The sequence below is a fragment of the Molossus molossus genome, unplaced genomic scaffold (assembly GCF_014108415.1).
Source record: "Molossus molossus isolate mMolMol1 unplaced genomic scaffold, mMolMol1.p scaffold_m16_p_10, whole genome shotgun sequence".
In the NCBI taxonomy this organism is placed as follows: Eukaryota; Metazoa; Chordata; class Mammalia; order Chiroptera; family Molossidae; genus Molossus; species Molossus molossus.
This window is the reverse complement of record NW_023425345.1, coordinates 55,081,528-55,102,236: the sequence shown is the minus strand read 5'-3', so window position 1 is coordinate 55,102,236 and position 20,709 is coordinate 55,081,528. Positions and strand designations below refer to the sequence as shown.

Genomic DNA, 20,709 nt, shown 5'->3' with positions numbered 1-20,709 from the left:
TCAATCTGGTTAATAATAGGAGAAGACTGAGGTCTATATATATATGTGTAACACAGTAAATGCCCGGGCTTCCTGAAGACAGGCCTCTTTAAGAAGAGGAAAGCTTGCATGTATTTTTAGAACTACAAACTTCGTATAGTGACATTCTGAAATCAACTGACATTCTGATACTAATTTCCAGACTTCCTCCACCAAGGAGGTGTTTAACATCTTTAACTAGCGTGGCCAAGAGAAGAGGCTCAAGAGCACGAGAGACTCCAGCGGTTGTTGTCTAAGTTCTTTTGATCCACCCCAATGCCGTGCGATTCTTATGTCACCTGTAATGCTGTTTCCTCATTCAGAACCATACTAATTCCCTGATGATGGTCTTCTCCAAAGTGCCTTCTTAATGAGCTGATTTCTAAGAGACTTTTCTTCTAACCCCCTCTGCAAAGTATTGGCTGGATTCTTTACTTGTTATGAATAACAGCATGATTGTGTCGCTACACGTTCCCCTCTTTCCACACTGAGTGTTCTGCCCGTTTTCTCTCTACCAGCTGCCTTCTCTCTCTTCACCGTCAGCATTCTGGGATGAAAAGGAGGGAGTAACAATGTGTGTCCCATGTTGCGTAGGGTTTGGATTCGCTCAAGATTTGAAGCAGGCCTCCATTTTACCATTGAAATGTTCTGTCTCCTCTCCAAATACCAATTCTCTCCAAAATTGAACTTAATCTGATCTAACATCCAAAACTTGAAAATGCATCCAGAGGCTACTCATGACACCAGAGAAAAATGAAGAATCAAGGACAGATTAACCTAAATTCACCTAAGTTTATGTGTTTCACTCTGTCATAACAGAAAAATGCAATCCTCATTTATACATACATTATGACTATATTATCTTAAACCATTAAATTCCTACAATATTGTGGTAGAGATTGAGACATTGTTTTGAGTATTACAAATACAAATATGAATAAGACTTTATCCCAAAACTCAAGGGGCTCAGAGGCTGATGGGAAAAATAGATACATGAGCAGATAATCATGGTATACTTTTAGAAATGCAGTAAAAATGCATAAAAGTCCTCATCTTTTCCAACATAAAGGAAAATAGTCTTTTTACATATTAAGAAAAAAGGTCACGATATGTTTTTATTAGAAGTACACATAGGACTATTGTTCTTGGTGGCTTATTAACCACAAGAGGTTATTTATGCTTCCTTCCAAAACCTATTTGAAATAGTAAAAAATATATGAAAAGAAAGAGGTGAAGTACATAAAACTCTGGGCAGTGCAAAGGTACCTTAATAAATGAGATATTTCCAAAGGATGGAAATCATTTTATAATAATTGATAAAGAAATCAGAACCGAGAAAACTGAAATCCAGATGTTCTTGGCAAAAATGTACTCCCAAAAGGGGAACCATTACCCCCAGCTGGACCTAGATAGCTTAACAAATTGATCAGGACTTTTGCCTGGAGAGTAATTGCATTGAAGTAATTTATTAACAGAAAAATACCTGCTCACAGCTGGGCAACTGGCTCCAACTTACACAGCGGTACTAAGAGCCACTCTGAGAGTGCTCTGTGTAACTAGGAGGATTCTGGGAAGCGTTTAGGACCAAAAGAGAAGCAAAACAGAGGACCCTGAATCCTAAAGGAGTATGAAGAAGAGAAGGAATAGCCCTCTGCCAGAAAGAAAGTACAGTCCACCGCCGAAGAAATGTCTTCTTTACCCTAATTATTGAGGTTATCCCTATCCTACCTGTTGTTTCCAGCCCAGGCATCTAGAAGGGGGAACATCTGCTCAAGACACTCTAACCAGGTACACCAAGTTCCCAGGCAACCCCTTCATTCAGAGAAGAGGAAACTGACTTGTCCAGTTAAGGGGAAATCCATACCAGTCACTAATATTTATCAACATAAGATTCGAACATAGATGGCTTCAGAGCCCATACTCTTATGTAGTATGTAACTGTTCTTAATATGTGTTGGCCCAGTCCACATAGCAAATCTGCCCCCAACCTATGTCATATTTGCATTTATCAAAGAAGATTTCTTTGGTACATCAAATAAATATCAAACTGGTGAACCATCTACCTGTACAAACAATGAAACATTAAATAATCAAGGAAACATATTTAGGAACCAAAGCGTTACCATACCACACGGGTCAGCCAGTCATCCTATGGAGTCATCCTTAGATCTGTCCCCAGCTCTGATTCTCAGGACTTGTTCTTTTCTGAAGCTGTAGGGCCTCTAGAAACCTCCTGGATTACAGGCTGATGTTCTTATAGCTGCAGTGGAACCAGTAGCACTAGGAAAGTGGTTCCCATGGACGTGCTACCTGGGAGTTGGGCTCCCACATGGTTGACCACCACGGAGTGTCCTGCAAAGCCAGAGCCAGAGCTTCAGAAATTCTAACCTGTTTCACACAGAATCCTGAAGGATTCCTTTGGTAGCCATTGTCATGTTATTTAAAATTTGATAACTCTGAAAATATATTTAGTTCCTCTTCCATACAGGAAGATGAACAACCTCCATCAAGAAACAGATTTTTTTTTTTCATTTCTCTGAGCCTAAGTGATGTTGCTATGGTACCAGGAAGTAGTATGGTAGAGAGGTTGATGGAAAAAGTTGGCCATATTCCAGAATCTGGCTTTCAAAGTGATAGGCTCAGAAAATTGTTTTGAAAGTCATCTTTTGGTATGACTCACGCCAACCAATTCGCAAGAGACTAATGTGTAAACCAGAATGTCAATATGTATTTATGGACTAGACATGGCATCTCTCACCTGAGCATTCTCTCCAAGTAGAGAAATCTACATGTCAAATAATACTATTTTAACCTCCATGAATCAGAACAGGAGGAGCTCCTGGCATGTAACTCTGTAATAGGGATATATTTGCTACAGGAACAAGACATTATTGTTATTATTATCATTATTATTAACTTTGCATTAAAACAACTACCAATGAGTGCCTGCTATGTGCTTATTAACATATTATCTAATTTTATGATAAATGTATGTTGTATAATATCATACTTTTTTATTTATTTATTTATTTTTTTATCCTCACCCAAGGACATCTTTCCATTCTTTATTCAGACAGAGCAGGAGGGAGAGAGAGGAAGAGAGAGAGAGAGGAAGAGAGAGAGAGAGAAACATCGACGTGAAAGGGACACGTCGAGTGGCTGCCTCCCCCACGACCCAACCAGGGCTCAGGACAAACTGCAACTGAAGTACAGCCCTTAGCGGGAACCGAACCCTGGTCTCTCTGAACCGAAGGCCGACGCTCTAACCGCTGAGCCAAAGCGGCCAGGGCAATATTATACTTTTTTAACAGATGCCAAAGTGGCTCAGAATACAAATACTTAGTTCTTAGTTTTGACTCTTGTTTTAGCTACAAAACCAAGATCCCTCTCAAGTTGGCCACCCTAGAGCTCAGTAAGGGCCTCCTCCAACTGGACCACTCACTCCCTGTGAAAGTCTCCTCTCCCCTTGATGAGTTTGATCTTTCTATACCTTAATGCCTACATTTCGCTATAATTATTCTTTCTTTACGCTATTTTCACCTTTGCAGCTTTAAACTTTCTACTTGAGCTATATTTTGCCCCTTTTTAAAAAATTCTAGCCTTAAAAATTCTGTGGTTGAAGTAATCCCTCATACTTCAGTTTGATTTTATGATTTTACATTAATTTTAGTGGTGCTTTGCTAGTATTCCTGCTTATCTTTCTTTCTCTTTTTTTTTTTTTTTTTTGCACAAAACAGACACAGTCTTTTTGTTTGGGCTTTTATTTCCCCATTGATTTAATCTTTGATTGCAAAAGCCCCTGAGTGGTTTCTAAAAACAAAAAATCCAGTAAAGTAGAACTATATTGTTATATCTCCTATTTCATTCTATATTTCACCTTCTATAATATAGGGCGATTTTTAGTTGATTGCAATCATCATTCATATTTTATTCCTGCTATTGGTATGCTTTTATCTTAGAAGAAAATGTTAGTTTAGCTGTGATATAATATTTAGCTATGAATTTATAATAGTACTATTATATGAAATGTCTCACTCTGAAATGTCTCCTTAGCCAGTTGGATATTAATTGAAATTTATCTATTGATATTACCTGTTTTAAGGAAAAGCAGTTGGCTATTAAGGGGCATAGAAGAAAACACCATTTAGCTAAATATAAACATTTTCTCCCAACAAATGCATCACAGTTTATTACCAGACTGATGAACAAACTTGAGATTCTCATTATAATGATCTTGACCTACACAATAGGGGACAGTGAAAATCTTCCCTGTGTATATTGCTTTACAATAAGGAAGAGATTATTTCTATTTAAGAATATTAAAAAGTCATGGAAATATGACATTTTAAGATTAAAAGTCATCTAGCAACTTTCTTTTTTTTTTTTTTTTTAATCCTCATCCGAGGACATTTTTCCATTTTTTGTACAGACAGTGTGGGAGGGAGAGAGAGGAAGAGAGAGAGAGGGAAACATCAATGTGAAAGGGACACATCGAGTGGCTGCCACCCGCACGACCAACCAGGGCCGGGGACAAACTGCAACCAAGGTACATGCCCTTAGCGGGAACCGAACCCGGGTCTCTCCGGACCGCAGGCGGATGCTCTAACCGCTGAGCCAAACTGGCCAGGGCGTCATCTAGCAACTTTCAGAGAAGTTGGCCACAATCAGTGCTAATACCTTGGATTACTTTTCAGTTTGACTTTAATGTATCAAATTATTGATCAATAAGTTGGGGGGGAGCTAATGCGATGAGGGGATTGTTTATAGAGTGACTTTATTTTCATGAAATTATGGGATCTGTAATTACTGAATATAAAATTAAAAAGTAGTTTAGTTCTATGTACTGCTGTCAGTAAGCCAGCATGCCTGTTCATGATGCAAATGAGAGGGTATTTCAGGACTGTGTTTCTCAGGGCTAACTATCACACTCAACTCTTTCTTTGAGATCTAAGATGCGAACTGCGGTATATTCATCAGTTGTATTATTGAGTCACTCAGCTGGAAATGGCATTAAGCCCAGCTAACTGTTGGCCAAAATGGAAGTTTAAAAAAGGCTACAGATAATGACTTTTTATAGAGTCATACTTTTTGCAATAATGCTTAAATGTGAGATAGTGGCTCAATATTTTATAGGAAATGTGTTAGGTTCACTTTCTTCAAGTGGTGTGAACTGTGTTTGTCAAAAGGAAAGACACAAAAGTTCTTCAAGAATATATCCTTAACTTTATCAAAGATAGACTTGGAGAGGGAGAAGATGAACTGTTTCTTATTAAGAGACAAAAGCCAAGGAGGAGGAGCAGCAGCAAAAGAAACATTTGGAGATCATAAAACATAATAGGCGTAATAGGATACCTGTCTTTCAAATACTCTTTCCAATCCTTTGATTCCTCCTGATTTACTTCTGAAGTGCTCCAAGTGGATAAAGTCATAGTCATACACTGTCCTCTCAGGCAACACTTCAAATAATAATGGGCACATTAGAAGGTAGGGCATTCAATTCGAATATAAGGTACAAAACTGGAACCTTACCTAATCTTTCAGATATTTTAAATTAGATACAACCAATCTCAAAACTAATTTTCTTGAATTTCTAATCATATTTATTTAGTACCATAGGATGCAGGGCAATGATCTCCACCACAATTCATAGGATATGAAGACGGTAGGTACAGTGCTGTTCTGAATTGGAGAAAATGTAATGAGTGTCTTTTAGATATACTAAGAATTAAAAACTAGAAGTCAAAGGCACACACAGGTCAAGGGTATTAACAAGAATTAAAGTTGACATAGCACAATAGAAAATAAGCCTAAGAAAAGGTAAAGATTTTGTTGTTACTGTGGAAATGAGATGGTGAATTATTTTCATATGATTAGCCTTTGCCTGGAAATAACAGCAAATGCAACATAAAATGGGTTAAACCATAAGAAAAATGTATTATTTCCCATTGCAAGATGTTCCAAAGTGTGATGTTCGTAGTGTTGGGTAATACAGCAGTTTGATAGCATTGTGAGAGTCAGGTAACGTCAGACTTTCAGTTCTGTCATCCAGAAAGTATCCACCTTCTGCTTCACTAGCTTCTCCCATGACCTCACCATGACTACAGGCAATTCCAAGTACCACACCAACACCACCACCAGCCCAGACATTACTTCCTGAATATACATTTTTAAGAGTTAGAAAACTTTTCCCAGAAGTTACCCAATAGACTGCCTCTTATATGGCAATAAGACCAAATTAGATCATATACTCTTGCCTGAACCAACCATTGGCAAAAAGAGTGGGATTATCATGATTGACATATAGACTAATGAAATTTATCTATGTGTGGAGGATAAGGAACAGTAGTTACCTGAAAAAAAAAAAAAAAAAGCTTTATCTTAAGTCAAAAGGAAGGAACAGCCATTTGGTAAGCAAGCAACATATGATTTTGTAAATTGTGGATATTGTTCATTCATGTCTCATGTCCCCAAATTAATTCATTAGCACACAATAGATGGTAGCATTTAAGAAGAAGAAACCAAATCACCACTTTTTATACTTCATATCTGACATTTAGCATATAAATTTAGACTTCACCTATATTCAGATTATTTTAAATCTTAATGGTTTTCTACATGGTGTATTATCTCAGAACAGCCTCCCTAATCATTTCTACTAGAGCATATATCACATTAGATTTTAACCATCTGTGTGCATTCCCATGCATACAAATGGTGAATAAACTACTTGAAAATTTCCCAAAGCACCAAGTATCATGTTAGATACATTGTAGGCACACAATTTATTCATTAATTCAACATTTATCTATTCACTTATTAGGAAGGCAGAATTCCATGGGCCTTGGAGCTAGCCTGTTTCAGCTCAAACCTCACTCTAGCATTTACCAGCTGTGTAACCTTTGGCAAGTTTTCTTATCTATAATAGAGAGATAATAGTATTTATTGCCTGGCTCATGGGGTTTATTTTGTGAACATTAAATGATCTTGTATGTTTAAAGCTCTTAGAAAAATGTCTGCCTAATAGTATCGGCTTATTAAATGTTAACTATTTTATTAATATACTTTCGAACTGTACACTGCAGAATTTTTCATCATATTTAAGACACAATTTGAACCATGTATAGATTGATGTAAAAGCTTTGCTTCTCTGCGTGACAAAACAATGAGAGTTTGAATACGGTTTGATAAAAGAGGGCTTTGAATCACAAGCTTAGATTTTTCTCTCAAGTGCCTGCATTTCAGAAACAGCAAGAATCCAGAGCTGAGTTTCTACAAAGAAATGAAGAATGAAAATTCCAAAGTATTTGTCTGTTGCTTCTATAGAAAACATTTTAAGAGCCAATTGGCTTGATCCAGCTAAGCTGTATCTCTTAAACCGCCAAAAGGGTCTAGTGTCATCTCACTATACAACAGTTAAAGAGAAGTAACTTCAATTAATATAGAAACAATGAGCATTGTTACTCAAACTTGTTAAATTGACCCATGCAAGATTTCAATCACATCTCTAGGTTTTTGTGTCTACCTTTTCTATCAAAAAAAAAGAGGAGGAAGAGAGGTACTGACCCTTACTATACCATTTCTAAAAACACTACTAAATATACTTGAAGTATTCATAATAAATTTGAAAAGGCTATTTTTATATCTTTTCTTAATTATGACCCTGTCATTCTTACTTAAATCTTGGGAGACCCTTTAATGCCATAAAAGTTCTTCATTGAGTTGTGCTTTTAAAAGAAATGACAATTTTTGAAGTTGCAATAAAAAAATATTTCATTAATAGAAAAGTGAGTGCGCAATAAGGGGATTAGAAAAACAATTAGAATTGTGCATTATTAAATGCTTTTAGAAACAGCTCTCGGGTCAATTTTCAAGATTTGTTTCCCTACTGTAAGTGGGTTTTTTTCAATTCTATATAAGACCTCTTGATTTTCTGCATCATTATCACAGCAAATAGTCACTTGGGTTTTGACTTGGATATGGTTTGTTTCCCTTCTCTTATTCTCTATATTATAGGTCTGACTGGGAAAACGAGGTAGCAAAATATAGTTTTTATTTGGCTCATGGATTTTAGTTATTTCTTCTGAAATTTACATTGACTACAATTGCAAAATATAATTGTGATTGATCTAGAAGTAAAAAAGTCTGTTTAAAATTTTGTACCATGTATTAATTTATGATACATTATTTGTAAACAATGCTCATGTTTTCACTTTATTTTTTTAGGAAACTTGTGCTTAATGTACTCTAAGAAGCCCTTAATTATAAGATGCACCATTATTTTATACACCACTATGTCAAAAGTGGTTGAATGTCACTTGAATTTTTATTTTGTATTTATTGAACGATCATTTGAAGTTATTTCAACAGATTTCATTATCACTCTTGTATATAAAGAGGAAAAATAAAAGCAAAGTGGATTGGTTAATTATCAAAATTTCTAAATTCATCCTCAGCTCGGAGTTGACGACGCTGTCTCTTTTCACACACCATTTCTGTTCCTTTATGCCATCCAGATCGCTGGATAAAGCATTTCTTTAACTACTGCTCTACTATTGCTTCCAAAATCTTCAAAACTACTTGACTCTCTTTCTGCTCGATTTTGTTATATACATTTACAACAGAAAGCTCCAAACCACAACTAGGATTAGGTCCCTCCCTCAAATGGTCTTGAAATGACTTGTTCGTGGGAACATCAATGGGAATAACAAGCAGGTTGAGCGTGCACAGGCCAGTAGACAGTGATAGTGAGATGCCATCGATGATACGGAAACTCCCCACATCAGAGATGTAAAAATATGGAAAAAATAACATATTGTGGGGGAAAAAAGTATTCAGCTGAGTATTTAAGAACTCAACAGTCAGTCTCCATGGCATTTTTCTAAACCTACACAGTAGGAGCCCCACATGAGTCTGTAATATCAGTTCTGTTTCTCTTCCATGCTTATCTAGGAGTGCAGAGCAGACTTAGTAACAGAATTCACTACCACCAGCTATAAATTCAAATATTCCAGAAACTATGAAGCATAGTGAACCTACACAGGTGTAACTTCTCATGATGTTTGCTCAGTTATAAAGTACAGATACTCAGATTACTGTCAATATTAGTATTTTCAGAATACTGCAACTCAGCTGAAAAGCAGGCCAAAGAAAACAGGACTATCAGTCCAGCCGGTGTGGTTCACTGGTTGAGCATCGACCCATGCACCAAGAGGTTGCTGGTTTGATTCCTGGTCAGGGCACATGCCCAGGTTGTGGGCCCAATCCCCAGTGGGGGGTCATGCAGAAGGCAGCCAATCAATGTTCTCTCTCATCGATGTCTCTATCTCTCCCTCTCTCTCCCTTCCTCTCCCTCTAAAATCAATAAGAAAAAAATTTTTTTTAAAAAAAGGAAACAGGACTTTCAGAGGCCTGGCACTGCACAGTGGTCGCAGATGGGAGCCCAGAGATCAGCTATGTTGGGAATCCTGGCTCTACCCTTAAGTCTGACAAGGAGTATGTTTCCTCTCTGTGCCTCAGTTTCCTCAGAGTATCCCACAGCTTAAATTCCCAAAGGAAAGAATCTTATTGGCCTCACTCACCTTTTCATACCACATAGTGTCACTAGACTCAGGCCAGCATCTAAGTGAGCTGTCATTGAATCAGGTACTCATCCCTACTTAAATCTTACTGTGACTATGGTGGTAGGAGGTGGGCATGCAATCCACAGAGACTTTCTCATCAGTAGAGCCTATAAGTAAGACAATTTTATTGCAAAGGAGCTATGGCTGGGTATGCATTGTGGTTCACCTCTCCTGCCCTCCATCTGCAGGGTCCAGAGTTGGATCTGCCTCTCCTTGGAAAAATAACAAAGTTGAAAAAAAAAAAAAAAGATATATTTGAACAACTTGGGCCACCTTGGAAATAAAGCTTGATAGTGATGATACTTTTGACACAGGACATTGTTCTTTATTTTTAACAATGAAAATTACAGTGAGATGGGAAAAAAACTAAACTCTTATTAGAACCAATGTCCTTCTACATTTAAGGAGATGAATCCTGAGAAACTGTTTGCTTGTCTTGGGGTAATAGGAATAGGAGGGGATGCACACTGGAGCATGAGAGAGAGAGAAAGGAAATAATTCACATGAAAACTGGAAGTTGGTAAGCCAAAGTTTATTTCCCTCTAGTAGAAGTAGCTTGCCATTTTAAAAGTTACTGATCCCTGGTTTTTAATAAGATGTTTGCCTTTTATGCTTTCTGCTGTTTTGAACACCTCACATCTGGACCTCTCTCTGCTTATTCTCTGTGGACCCAGATGTCCTTTATCCTGGTCGTGTCTGCTGCTGCTGCTGCTGCTGCTGCTGCTGCTGCTGCTTCATGCTTTCCCATCACTTCCTGGCATCCAAGTTGTGTTGCTCATTGTCTAGCCATGTCAAGAAGATAACTGTGAGCTGTAATTTACCGCTATTTATGTCAACAGATGTCATCCTGGGGCACATTTGAGTTTCCATCATGGCAGGAAGAGGCGGCCTGGAGAAACTCCTGGGCTGTCTGGATGATGTGAATTGGTACCTAATTCTCTTCTCCGGCTGCACACAAAGCACAGGCCTGAGTGAGTGCACTTAGCATGCCTCACGTACCCTGTGCATGATGAACGAGAGCTAACCACAAATGAGTCCAGTCCTTCCCTTTGGAGGAAATTACAAAAACTGTGATGAAAGAGAAGACAGAGATAAGGAGAACAGGAAGACTTTTATCAGCAAGAAAGACCAAGAGGAGAGAAAGAGAGAAGGAAATCCAACATGGGTGTAGGAGACATGCAGAGAGACGAGTTTAAAGAGGGGAGAGAACACACAGAGCACCTTCTAAAGAGCCGGGAACTGGAGAGTGTGGTGATGGTTTCATGAGTGTACACTTATTTCCAAATTCATCAGGTCGTATACATTAAATGTATACAGCTTTGCGTATGTCAATCATACCTACACGCATGCATCAACAAGGGATTCTTAGACATGGTGGACCCAGCTGGGGAGTGTCCAATATTTCCTCCCTCATCACATTCTTCCAAAGACACCTTCAGCATAATAATCTATGCACTTCAGTATTAATAGTGCAATACTTATAAGATTAAGTAAAAAAATATCAACATTCCTCCCCAAAGTAAAGCTAAGCAGGCTCTCTTGTATTCCATTTGCACAGGCATTGATGAGAGATACTGAGAACCATACTCCCAAGTAAAATTATCCCTGTACCTCTTAGGAGACTTTTGTGACTAGGTCAATGGGCAAATCTAGAGGTACTTGGATCAGGTTTTAAAAAGCAGCAGCAGCAGCAGCAGCAGGTTTTATGAAGACAGGATGCGTGCTTTGATTCTAGTTGCTCCAAAGTCTGAAAAACCACCTTTCATCTCTCGCTATTTTATTGGCTCTTTCCCCAGAAGTCAGCTCTTTTCCATCATGACAGGACCATGTAATCTCTAGCTTTCCTCTTAACACTTTCAAGAAAAGGTATCTAAACTAAGAAGATAAACCTCGAGCTTGACATTCAAACGTCTGCAAACTTGTAGAAGATTTTAATAACGCTGCAACATTTTACTGACTGCCTAAGGAGCCTTTGGTTTGGAAAGAATTTGAATGAGACTTCTGATGGTGGCTCATTTTTTTCCCAAAAGACTTTCAGAGTGGGTGTCATACATGGGATTCCCTGGGAGCTGCGCGAGCCAGCAGTAGCTCACTGGGGGATGCTTTCCATGTGAGGGAGTGGAGGAAACAGGTCTGGGCAAAGGGCGTTGCTGAACTGAGAGGTAGTTACCACAGGTTTTAGCTGATTCGACAAGGTCCTTCAGAAATGAACCACATGGAGGCAGGGGGCCTGGCCTTTAGACCAGCACCTGTCCTTGGAGAAGTGGGTTCAACCTTGAACAAGGCAGTTCCCTTTAGCTAAGGGCAATTCTTCAGGAGAGACTGCTCAGCTATGAGATGTCGCACTCACTGAATCTAAGGGCTTCCTTTCAGGAAGGAAGCCAGGGATGCAAATGGAATCTTAGGACCACCTGCAGAGGACCAAGGGCAATTCTGACGGAGTAAAATCACTACATTCTGCTTCCCACCTCAGAAATGCATTCTAACACATTCTGTGATGTCTCCCAGCCTCTATAGTAACTACTCCAAGAGTTACTTCTAGTTTGGGGCATTTCTGCATTAGAATCCTATTTTTTAAATAATAATTTTTCAATATTCCTTTTACCTTCTCCTGTTTGCTCTTTAATTTTGCATGCTATTATTACAAAATACAATACTTAGAGATGGAAATAATGCTTTCTCTGGGAATCATTATGTTTAAGCAGTGTGGTAGGCTATCTCACTATATAATCTAGGAAGTTTTTATCAATTTATAGACCTCAAGATAGACATAATTAAAGTCCTACTAAGTAGAATAAATATAAGGAGCAGAGAGAGTTGTCATGGCAACTAAATCCCAATTGCCTTTATTTCATACCACAAAGTATTAACCATTATAATGCCTTCATACCTTTCCTATATTTTATTATAATCAGTGGCCATTTTGCATATTACATGGGCTAAATATGTAGCTACATCATTCTTTCTTGCAATTTAGCTTTTTACATTATATATATATTTTTAATTTTTATTGAATTCATTGGGGTGACATTGGTTAATAAAAGTATATAGGTTTCAGGTGTATAGTTCTATAACGCATCACCTGTACGTTATATTGTGTGTTCACCACCCCAAGTCATGCTCCTTCCACCACCGTTTTTTCCCCTTCACTCTTTCCTCCCTCCCTGACCCTTTTCTCTCTGACAATCACCGTGCGATTGTCTGTGTCTATGAGCTGTTTGTCCCTTGTTTCCACCCCTCTGAATTCCTTCACCATTTCACCCAGCCCCCGCCCTCCTCCCTTCTGACAGCTGTCAGTCTGTTCTCTATATCTGTGAGTCTGTTTCTTTTTTGTTTGTTAGTTTATTATAGTATTTTTCTGCAAACCTAGCATTAGGAAATTAAACTCTTATGCAAGATCCAGTTGCCTCAGGAGCAAACAGTTTTAATGGTTTTTGTGTAATTTAAAATAATTCAGGTTTGTAATATATATTGACAATGTCAACATATGGGGGTGGAAAAAGAATATTTTACTACAAGGTTAACTTTTTTTTTAATCCTCACCCGAGGGTATTTTCCCATTTATCTTCAGATGGGGTTGGGGGTGGGAGGGGAGAGAAACATGAACATGAGAGAGTCTCATTGATTGGTTGCCTCCTGCACGACCCCGACTAGGGCCAGGACCAAACCACAACCGAGGTATGTGCCCTTGACCGGAATCAAACCTACAACTCTTTGGTCCATGGGCCGACACTCCAACCGCTGAGCCTAACAGGCCAGGGCCAGGTTAACATTTTTAAATGTATTTTTGCAACCACTTTATGCCAAAGATTTTATTTAGACAATTTGGACATACTTATATTTTTCATCTAACACTCTACTGTATTTCCAGGTTTGTAAATATTCACCTTTAAGATAATTTTAATAACACTATTTTATGGATTACCATCATTTAAGAAGTCATTCTGTTAAGTAGTTTCTGGTCTTCTAATATTATAAATGTTACTATAAAGATCTTTATATTAAATTGTTTATACACCTAAGGTTAATTCTTTATTGCGAATTCCGAGAAAAAACATGAGCATTTCTATGGCTTTTGATTTGTTGTTACTTTGGCCTCTATAAAGCATTTTTCTAATCTGTTGTCCTTCCCAAGTGCCCAGTTTTTTTGTACTTTCACCTTTATATCTATATTTAGACACATTTATAAGTTAATATATATTATCTCATTGTTATTTTAACTTTCAGAGCTTTGACTACTTATGAAATTAAACACTTTATTTTGGTCAGGAGGGATTTTTATTTCTTTGAACGCTCCTTGCTCATGTCCTCGTGCTGAACTTCTAGAAGGAAATTTATTTTTCTATTCAATAATTTTCTTGGCATATTCCAGGATGGTAAATTACACTTTAACAAACTAAATGACTACACCTCTAAAATTAAGCAATCTGTTTTCTATTAGTAAGATGACTTGTGCTTTTCATTTACTGGTAGCCCAATTTGAAGAGAATCATAAATACCTTCCCAGCACTGATTTAATTATTTAATAATGCTTAAATGTTATTACCAGAGTAGGCTAGTGGAAAGAACGGTGGATCGGGCTAGTTCCGTGTAGAACAAATCACTAAACCTCTCCACATCCCAGTTTCTTCAGTAAAATAAGGCTGAGTTACTTTTTGGGGTTGTAATGAGAATTGAGGATATTATAGTTAAATATTGATGATAACATTTTAGTATATGGTAGCTTCCTAATAAATGGCATCTTTAGTTTTTACTAGCCCCACTTAGTGTTTTTGTGTCTTATATTCCTTCTTATAGTGTCTTTCCAAACTGTAACTCTCAAACCATTAGTGCATTATAAAATTTATGTACACAATTTTCAGGCACAACTAGAATTTTTTAGTGAAAAAGAACATAACAGAATTGAATATATCAAAATATTTCACACATTATAAGGCCAAGTGTTTTTATGTGAAACTTTCATTCAGTATATAGCATAGGTAGAGGGACTGTGTATATTGGAGCACAGTGTATAATGTACCTCTTACTACGGGTTGTAGTTTAAAAAAAAAAGAAGAAGAAAACTTTCAAGAAACACAATTTTGCCCGGCCAGTGTGGGTGAGTGGATTGAGCATCATCCCATGGACTGAGAGGTTCCAGTTAGATTCCTGGTCAGCGCACATGCCTGGGTTTCTGGCTGGATCCCCAATAGGGGGCATGCGGGAGGCAGCCAATCAATGTCTCTCTCTCTCACATCGTTGTTTCTATCTTTCTCTTCCTCTCTAACAGAGAGCAATAAAAACATATTTAAAGGATTTATTTATTTATTTATTTTTAGAAGCACAATTTTATCAGATACTAATCACATAGTGTACAGGTCCCTTATACTGTAGTGGTTAAGACAGATTTAAATCCCAACTGCAGTAATTACTATGATATTGCTTTGAACCGATTGCATAACCTGTGTACCCTTAGTTTCCTCACCTGTAAAATGGATGATAATTATATTTATCTCATGGAAATGGTATGAGAACTATATAATTTCATGTATCAACCACTTAGTAGGTACTCAACTTTTGGCTTAGTAGGTACTCAATAACTGTTGGCTGTTATTTTATCAAGACTTGAGCAGAATATAAAAATTTTCCTGAATAAGCAAGTAATGCCACATCCACCGATGTGGATAAGAGAATCTAAAGTCATCACATTAGTCAGGACTGAATAATTAGCAAGTTTTTTCATTTACAAAATGCTTCTTGATAAGCATCTTATATCCTCAAATGAGAATTTTCAAAAGCCAGGTGACTATTCTGTTTTGCTAAGGAAAAACAATATTAAATATTATCTCTGAAAATGTGAAGGAATAACAATAAAATATTAAGCAGTCTTTCTTTATCAGTATATTAGATCCTTAGTTACATTTTTATAATATATGAAAGAGTTTTTTAAAAATTTCACACTGGTATGTATTAAGTAAAAGGAACATCTCTATTTCTTACAATCTTGATTTAAAAAAATTTAAAATGATAGCGATAATACCATTAGCCAGTAAAAATCTAAAGTTTATAACTTTTACCTCTTTTGATGAAACATCTTCCAAGCATACATTATATCTGAAAGGATTGTTTTTGGAAGTTATAAAAACATTCTTTCCTTCCTTAAAAAAATATTGCGTAAACTCCAAGTGTATTTACTAAATGTTGACTCTAACAAAAGTCTTATTTTTCCTATAGTCTTTTAGATCATTCAACTCATATGTAGAAATGTTTTATATTTCATAACAGGTTGGGGTCATATGAAATATTTATCAACCCAGGTGGCAACGGACCCAAACATCTGCACACACAATAGCTATAAACAACTGTGTAGCCACTTGGAGGTAGAAATTGAACATTGGATGGATAACCAGCAATACTCTCCCACTTCCAGAACATGACACAAATTGAGCTGAAACACAGACAATATATCTTTAATGTAATGATGACACAGTTGCATTTAGCTATTTGTATCTAACACATCATTTCCTTTAAATCCCATAAACCATAATTCCTCAAATATCCTTACAGTCCTTGGAGTTAAGTAATAATGCCTATCATAGCTGGTGATTCTTACAACAGAGGAACAGATTCATTTTTTAATACATACATACTAATATTTCATACATATGTATGGGTTTGTGTAGGTAATTTCAGTCTTGCTGACTCACATGAAATATAAAAGTTAAGGTATCATCAATATCAATAGTTTCACATAAGTTATACCAACAATGCAAAAAGTACTACACATTTTTGCAGGGGGACAAGAGCCTAAGCTAAACAGAATCAGAAAATCATGGATAGCTTCTGGAAAGTGACCTTGAGCTGCAAAAAAAAAATACATTTTTTTCACAATCTGCAAAATTCTGGGCTGCCAAGTGCTATCATAGGGAGGGAGGGAGTAATCAATAGATTGATTGATTGATTGATTGATCAATAGATGGAACAAACTCACATGCTAGACATTGTACTTAGTCTTTTTGCATAGATCTCATTTCATCCTCATTAAAACTCTGTGAATTTGGTATTATTATTCTCATTTACAAATGAAGAAACTGAAGAACAGAGATCTGAGCCCATATCTGTCTGATTCTACCCCTCAGGACTATATTAGTAGCTACTAATATAGTTTTTGGAAAACCAAAAGCTTAAAGGAGAGAACTAATCTATTATAAACTAAAAATTGATTATGTGTTTTTATTAGCCTCAGCCATCTTTTCCTCCCAGGAGATCTAAAATGTCTGGATTTTGTTTAAGCTTTTAGTAATAACCCCATACATTTGAGATGATTCTTATTTCATTTGTACTTCTACTAAATACATAAGTATGCATAATTAATTTACAAAAGCGTTGAATTCTATAAAAATTCTTTATGTTTGCTAGTTAACTCCATTTCCTTGCAAATCAAAACAGACTTGCTGCTGAGACTGTGAAGTTACTCACGCCCAGGCCTGTTCGTGTTCGTCTGGTTCTGCCCAAGTCATGTCCATTCTCTCACCAGCACAGCCTGAAGTTCTAAGTCACACAGTAAAATTACTAAAGTCCAGAATATGTTTATAGTGGAGAATATGACTTTACTTCAACCCCTTTAGAAAGCCTTCCCCATATTTAGAAATATAAATATATATTTTAATAAATATAATAAATATTATTATATATTTATATTTTGTGTACTAAGAAAAACGTAGGCAGGGTAAGCTTCACTTCGTCATATTTCAAACGGCAAATTAATTGAGGTCGAATGCCTTGTTGAAATTCATTTAGCTAGTGAAGAGGGCTAGAACTGATGTCTTCTGTGTTCAAAGTCAAGCGTGTTTTGTTTTTTCATTGACTACCTTAGGGATTAGATTTTTAATGTTTTGGAGATAAAGAAACATGTAAAATATTTGAATAAATTAACTTAATAAAATAAGTCACTAATATACTCAAACGAAATGAACTGAAATAATTGGACAGACAAGCCATGCTTCCTCATCAGTGCCTTGGCGTACGTAGTCACTCACGCCACGTGTACAGTGGCTTCAAAAATTCACCCAGCAAGACAAGTGAATTTTTGATCAGAGTATTATTTGCAGTAAATGTCAAAAAAAAAAAAAAAGAAGAAGAAGAAGAAGGACTGGGAGGAAAACGCACCACCAATAAAGAGATTCAAGAACTAATTTTAGTATAATGTTCATGACATCATAGAGTTCAATGTTATAATAGTACTCTTTATAACTACAACTATTTTTAATGTATGCTATCATTTATCAACATTTTTAGTGTAACTGTTTGATCTCTCTTTTCCTTTTTGAAAATACCAAGTGGTTTCAGTATAGAGCATGTGTGTTGTCAGCAACTGTTTCATACCTTCCAGTGAGATAGGGGTTACAAATTTAAACCTACACAGCAAACAATTGCCTATATAAATAACTAATAGATGGAGAGTTTACAAACTATTGTGGGGAAAGAATGCTTTCAGTAACTATGTCTGGTCTTACCTACTGGGAGAGAATCTCCACTGTGGTTCCATAAATATTTCATGAACCAACATAAAGTAATATGCTAATGATAGACCATTTACCAGTGAGCAGGTGCACCCTCTGATGTTTTCCACCTCGGGTATACCTTTGATGTGGGATCAGCTAAGCCATTTTGAATTATTCTTTTCTGCTTCCCTCCCCTTCAGTTTCACCTGAACCTAAAATGGTGAGCGAGAGTCATCATGAGGCCCTGGCAGCCCCGCCTGTCAGCACTGTTGCGACTGTTATACCAAATAATGCCACAGAGCCAGCCAGTCCCGGAGGAGGGAAGGAAGACGCCTTTTCTAAGCTGAAGGAGAAGTTCATGAATGAGTTACACAAAATTCCACGTGAGTATTACATATTGTTACTTCGGTAAAAAACAAATGGTTGAAAATTATTTTATTCATTGGATAGAAAGCAAAATTCCTTATAGCATACTATAAACATACATTTGATTTTTTTATTATTGGAACAGGAGTATTCCAAGAAATCTTGTATTTAATGTGGTTTTTTTATCTTCTTTAATATCTGTGTCTCAGGAACATTAATGTTTATGAGTTGCGCTATATTTGATATTTGTATTTACAAAATTGTTCCATTGCAAAAAGCATTTCTAAGAAATAGCTAAAATGTACTTCAAAATTGCAAGTTTGATTTTCTTTTCCTTATTTGTTAATATTTGAAAATCTTTTGCACAATTTTTAAAAAAATTGTTGTCATTAGGAAGTAATTTGTATTCATTTATTTGTACAACACGAAGTCCAATCAGTGGCATTTAATTTAAATTTCAAACTATAGGTTTATTTTTTCTTCATATTTCAACACTAACTATGTACTAAACACTTTTATAGGTGCTGGGAAAATAGGTTTTGGTCCTCACAAAGCTTACATTCTAGTGGGGACAGAAGCAATCAATCAATAAACAGACAAATATATATAATGCATCATTTAGTAATAAATAATGTAAGTAAAACTAAAGAATAGCAAGTGGAATCAGAAAGGGGACAGAGAGGAAATAAAATGCTTTTGTATGGTTTTCCACTGAGGTGTCCCAGGATCCGACTTAGATTTTCTTTAAAAATCATTCCTGCTATTGTGTCAAAAATGTTTAGAGGGCCCAGGGCCGAATATAAAGCAGGCTGTTCAGTGATCCAGATGAGAGACTTATAAAATTTATAAAAATTTTTCTATAAGGACATTGAGAAATAAATGAAAAAAGACAAGAAATCAACTCCTTATCCCCCAAGTAATTAACAACCTGTTGATCTGTCTCTTTTTTTTAACAAATTCAAGTACACCTGAGAGACAGTTAGCACAGTTGTCAGTAATTACTATCCTTAGTAAAAAGATCCATAACCCAGTGGGATGGGGAAGGACCAACTGATAAAGCCCGACAATGGGAAATGCAAGCTCCCAGTTCTCCTCCTTGCTCTGCTCTGTTTCTGACTTTTAGTCCAGGACTCATCCAGATACTTTTGATAAAAGTTTGAGTTCATAACTACATGGCAGAAACCAAATGCACTCATCATGCAGGCAATTTCTCACCTGAATATTTCTATCAAAATGTTTGCTTTAAAAGAAATGTGTTATAGGGAAGCAGAGAAAGCAATGAATAACCAAATCAAATATATATTTGCTTGTCTTCAATCTATCTCCTTCTCTGGAAGAGGAAACGGAATGAGAGGCATGGCAATATCTATGACCACAGGACTGAATGTTCCCTATGTAACCACATAACCCATCCTCACATTTCCTTCAGGCTTTTGTGTCATCTTAGAACTTTCTCAACCATGCAATTTAAAATTATGACCTTATCATATCCTGTCTTTACCAGTATTTCCTATCCTTCCCCTTGCTTTTTTATTTCTCACCATATTATTTAGCACCATTTGCAATGCTATGTATTTTATTATTTGTTTTTTAATCATTCGGGCTCCCCTTCAAAGTAATGTCAGCTCTAGGAAGGCAAACGGTTGGGTCTGTTCTATGCATAATTATATCCCTTGGGGTACCCACCATATATGAGGTACTCAAGATCAATTTGTTGAAGGAATGAATGAATTTCAATTTAACTTATATCCTGAACCACCGCCCTTAGATGTTGAAGCCTTAGGAGGCTGAAAAATTAAAGCATAATTATTCATCAGTAGGAAAATAATCAGCTGGGGGGAAAAGTATCTATGAAACTCTGCTCTTGTTGTCTTTCCCTTGGTGACCTCATTTCATTCCTTTCCAAGCCACTATCCCATTCCTGTGTCCCTTTTGTGGCACTGGAAAGCAAACGAGGTCGTTAGTCTTCCACTGCACAGAGATTTGCTCTTGACCAGCAATCTAAAAGAATAGACTATCAGAGGACTTGGGTAACACCTATAGAGATGTTCTGTTGCTGGTTCTCTCCTTGATTTACTAGGGAACAGCAAATGAAATACCTAAAATTTTGCAGTGGTAAATAAGTGCTAGAAAAACGGTATCGTAAATACAGTCATGCAGTCTTATTAAAAATAAGTAACTACATATTTCACACTTTCATTTTAATCCATTACTGTTTTACT

The 20,709-nt window shown here is 36.6% G+C and overlaps 1 protein-coding gene across 2 annotated transcripts in view; it reads left to right on the top strand.

Annotated features, from left to right (window-relative positions):
• SYT1 (synaptotagmin 1) overlaps nucleotides 1–20,709 on the top strand; it is a 432,690-nt gene that overhangs the window by 220,688 nt on the left and 191,293 nt on the right. For both annotated transcript variants that reach the window (XM_036252912.1, XM_036252913.1), the window contains exon 3: nucleotides 18,322–18,504. In XM_036252912.1, coding sequence (XP_036108805.1) covers nucleotides 18,339–18,504 — 166 coding nt within the window. In that variant the 5' untranslated portion in view covers nucleotides 18,322–18,338. The remainder of the gene's footprint in view (nucleotides 1–18,321; nucleotides 18,505–20,709) is intronic.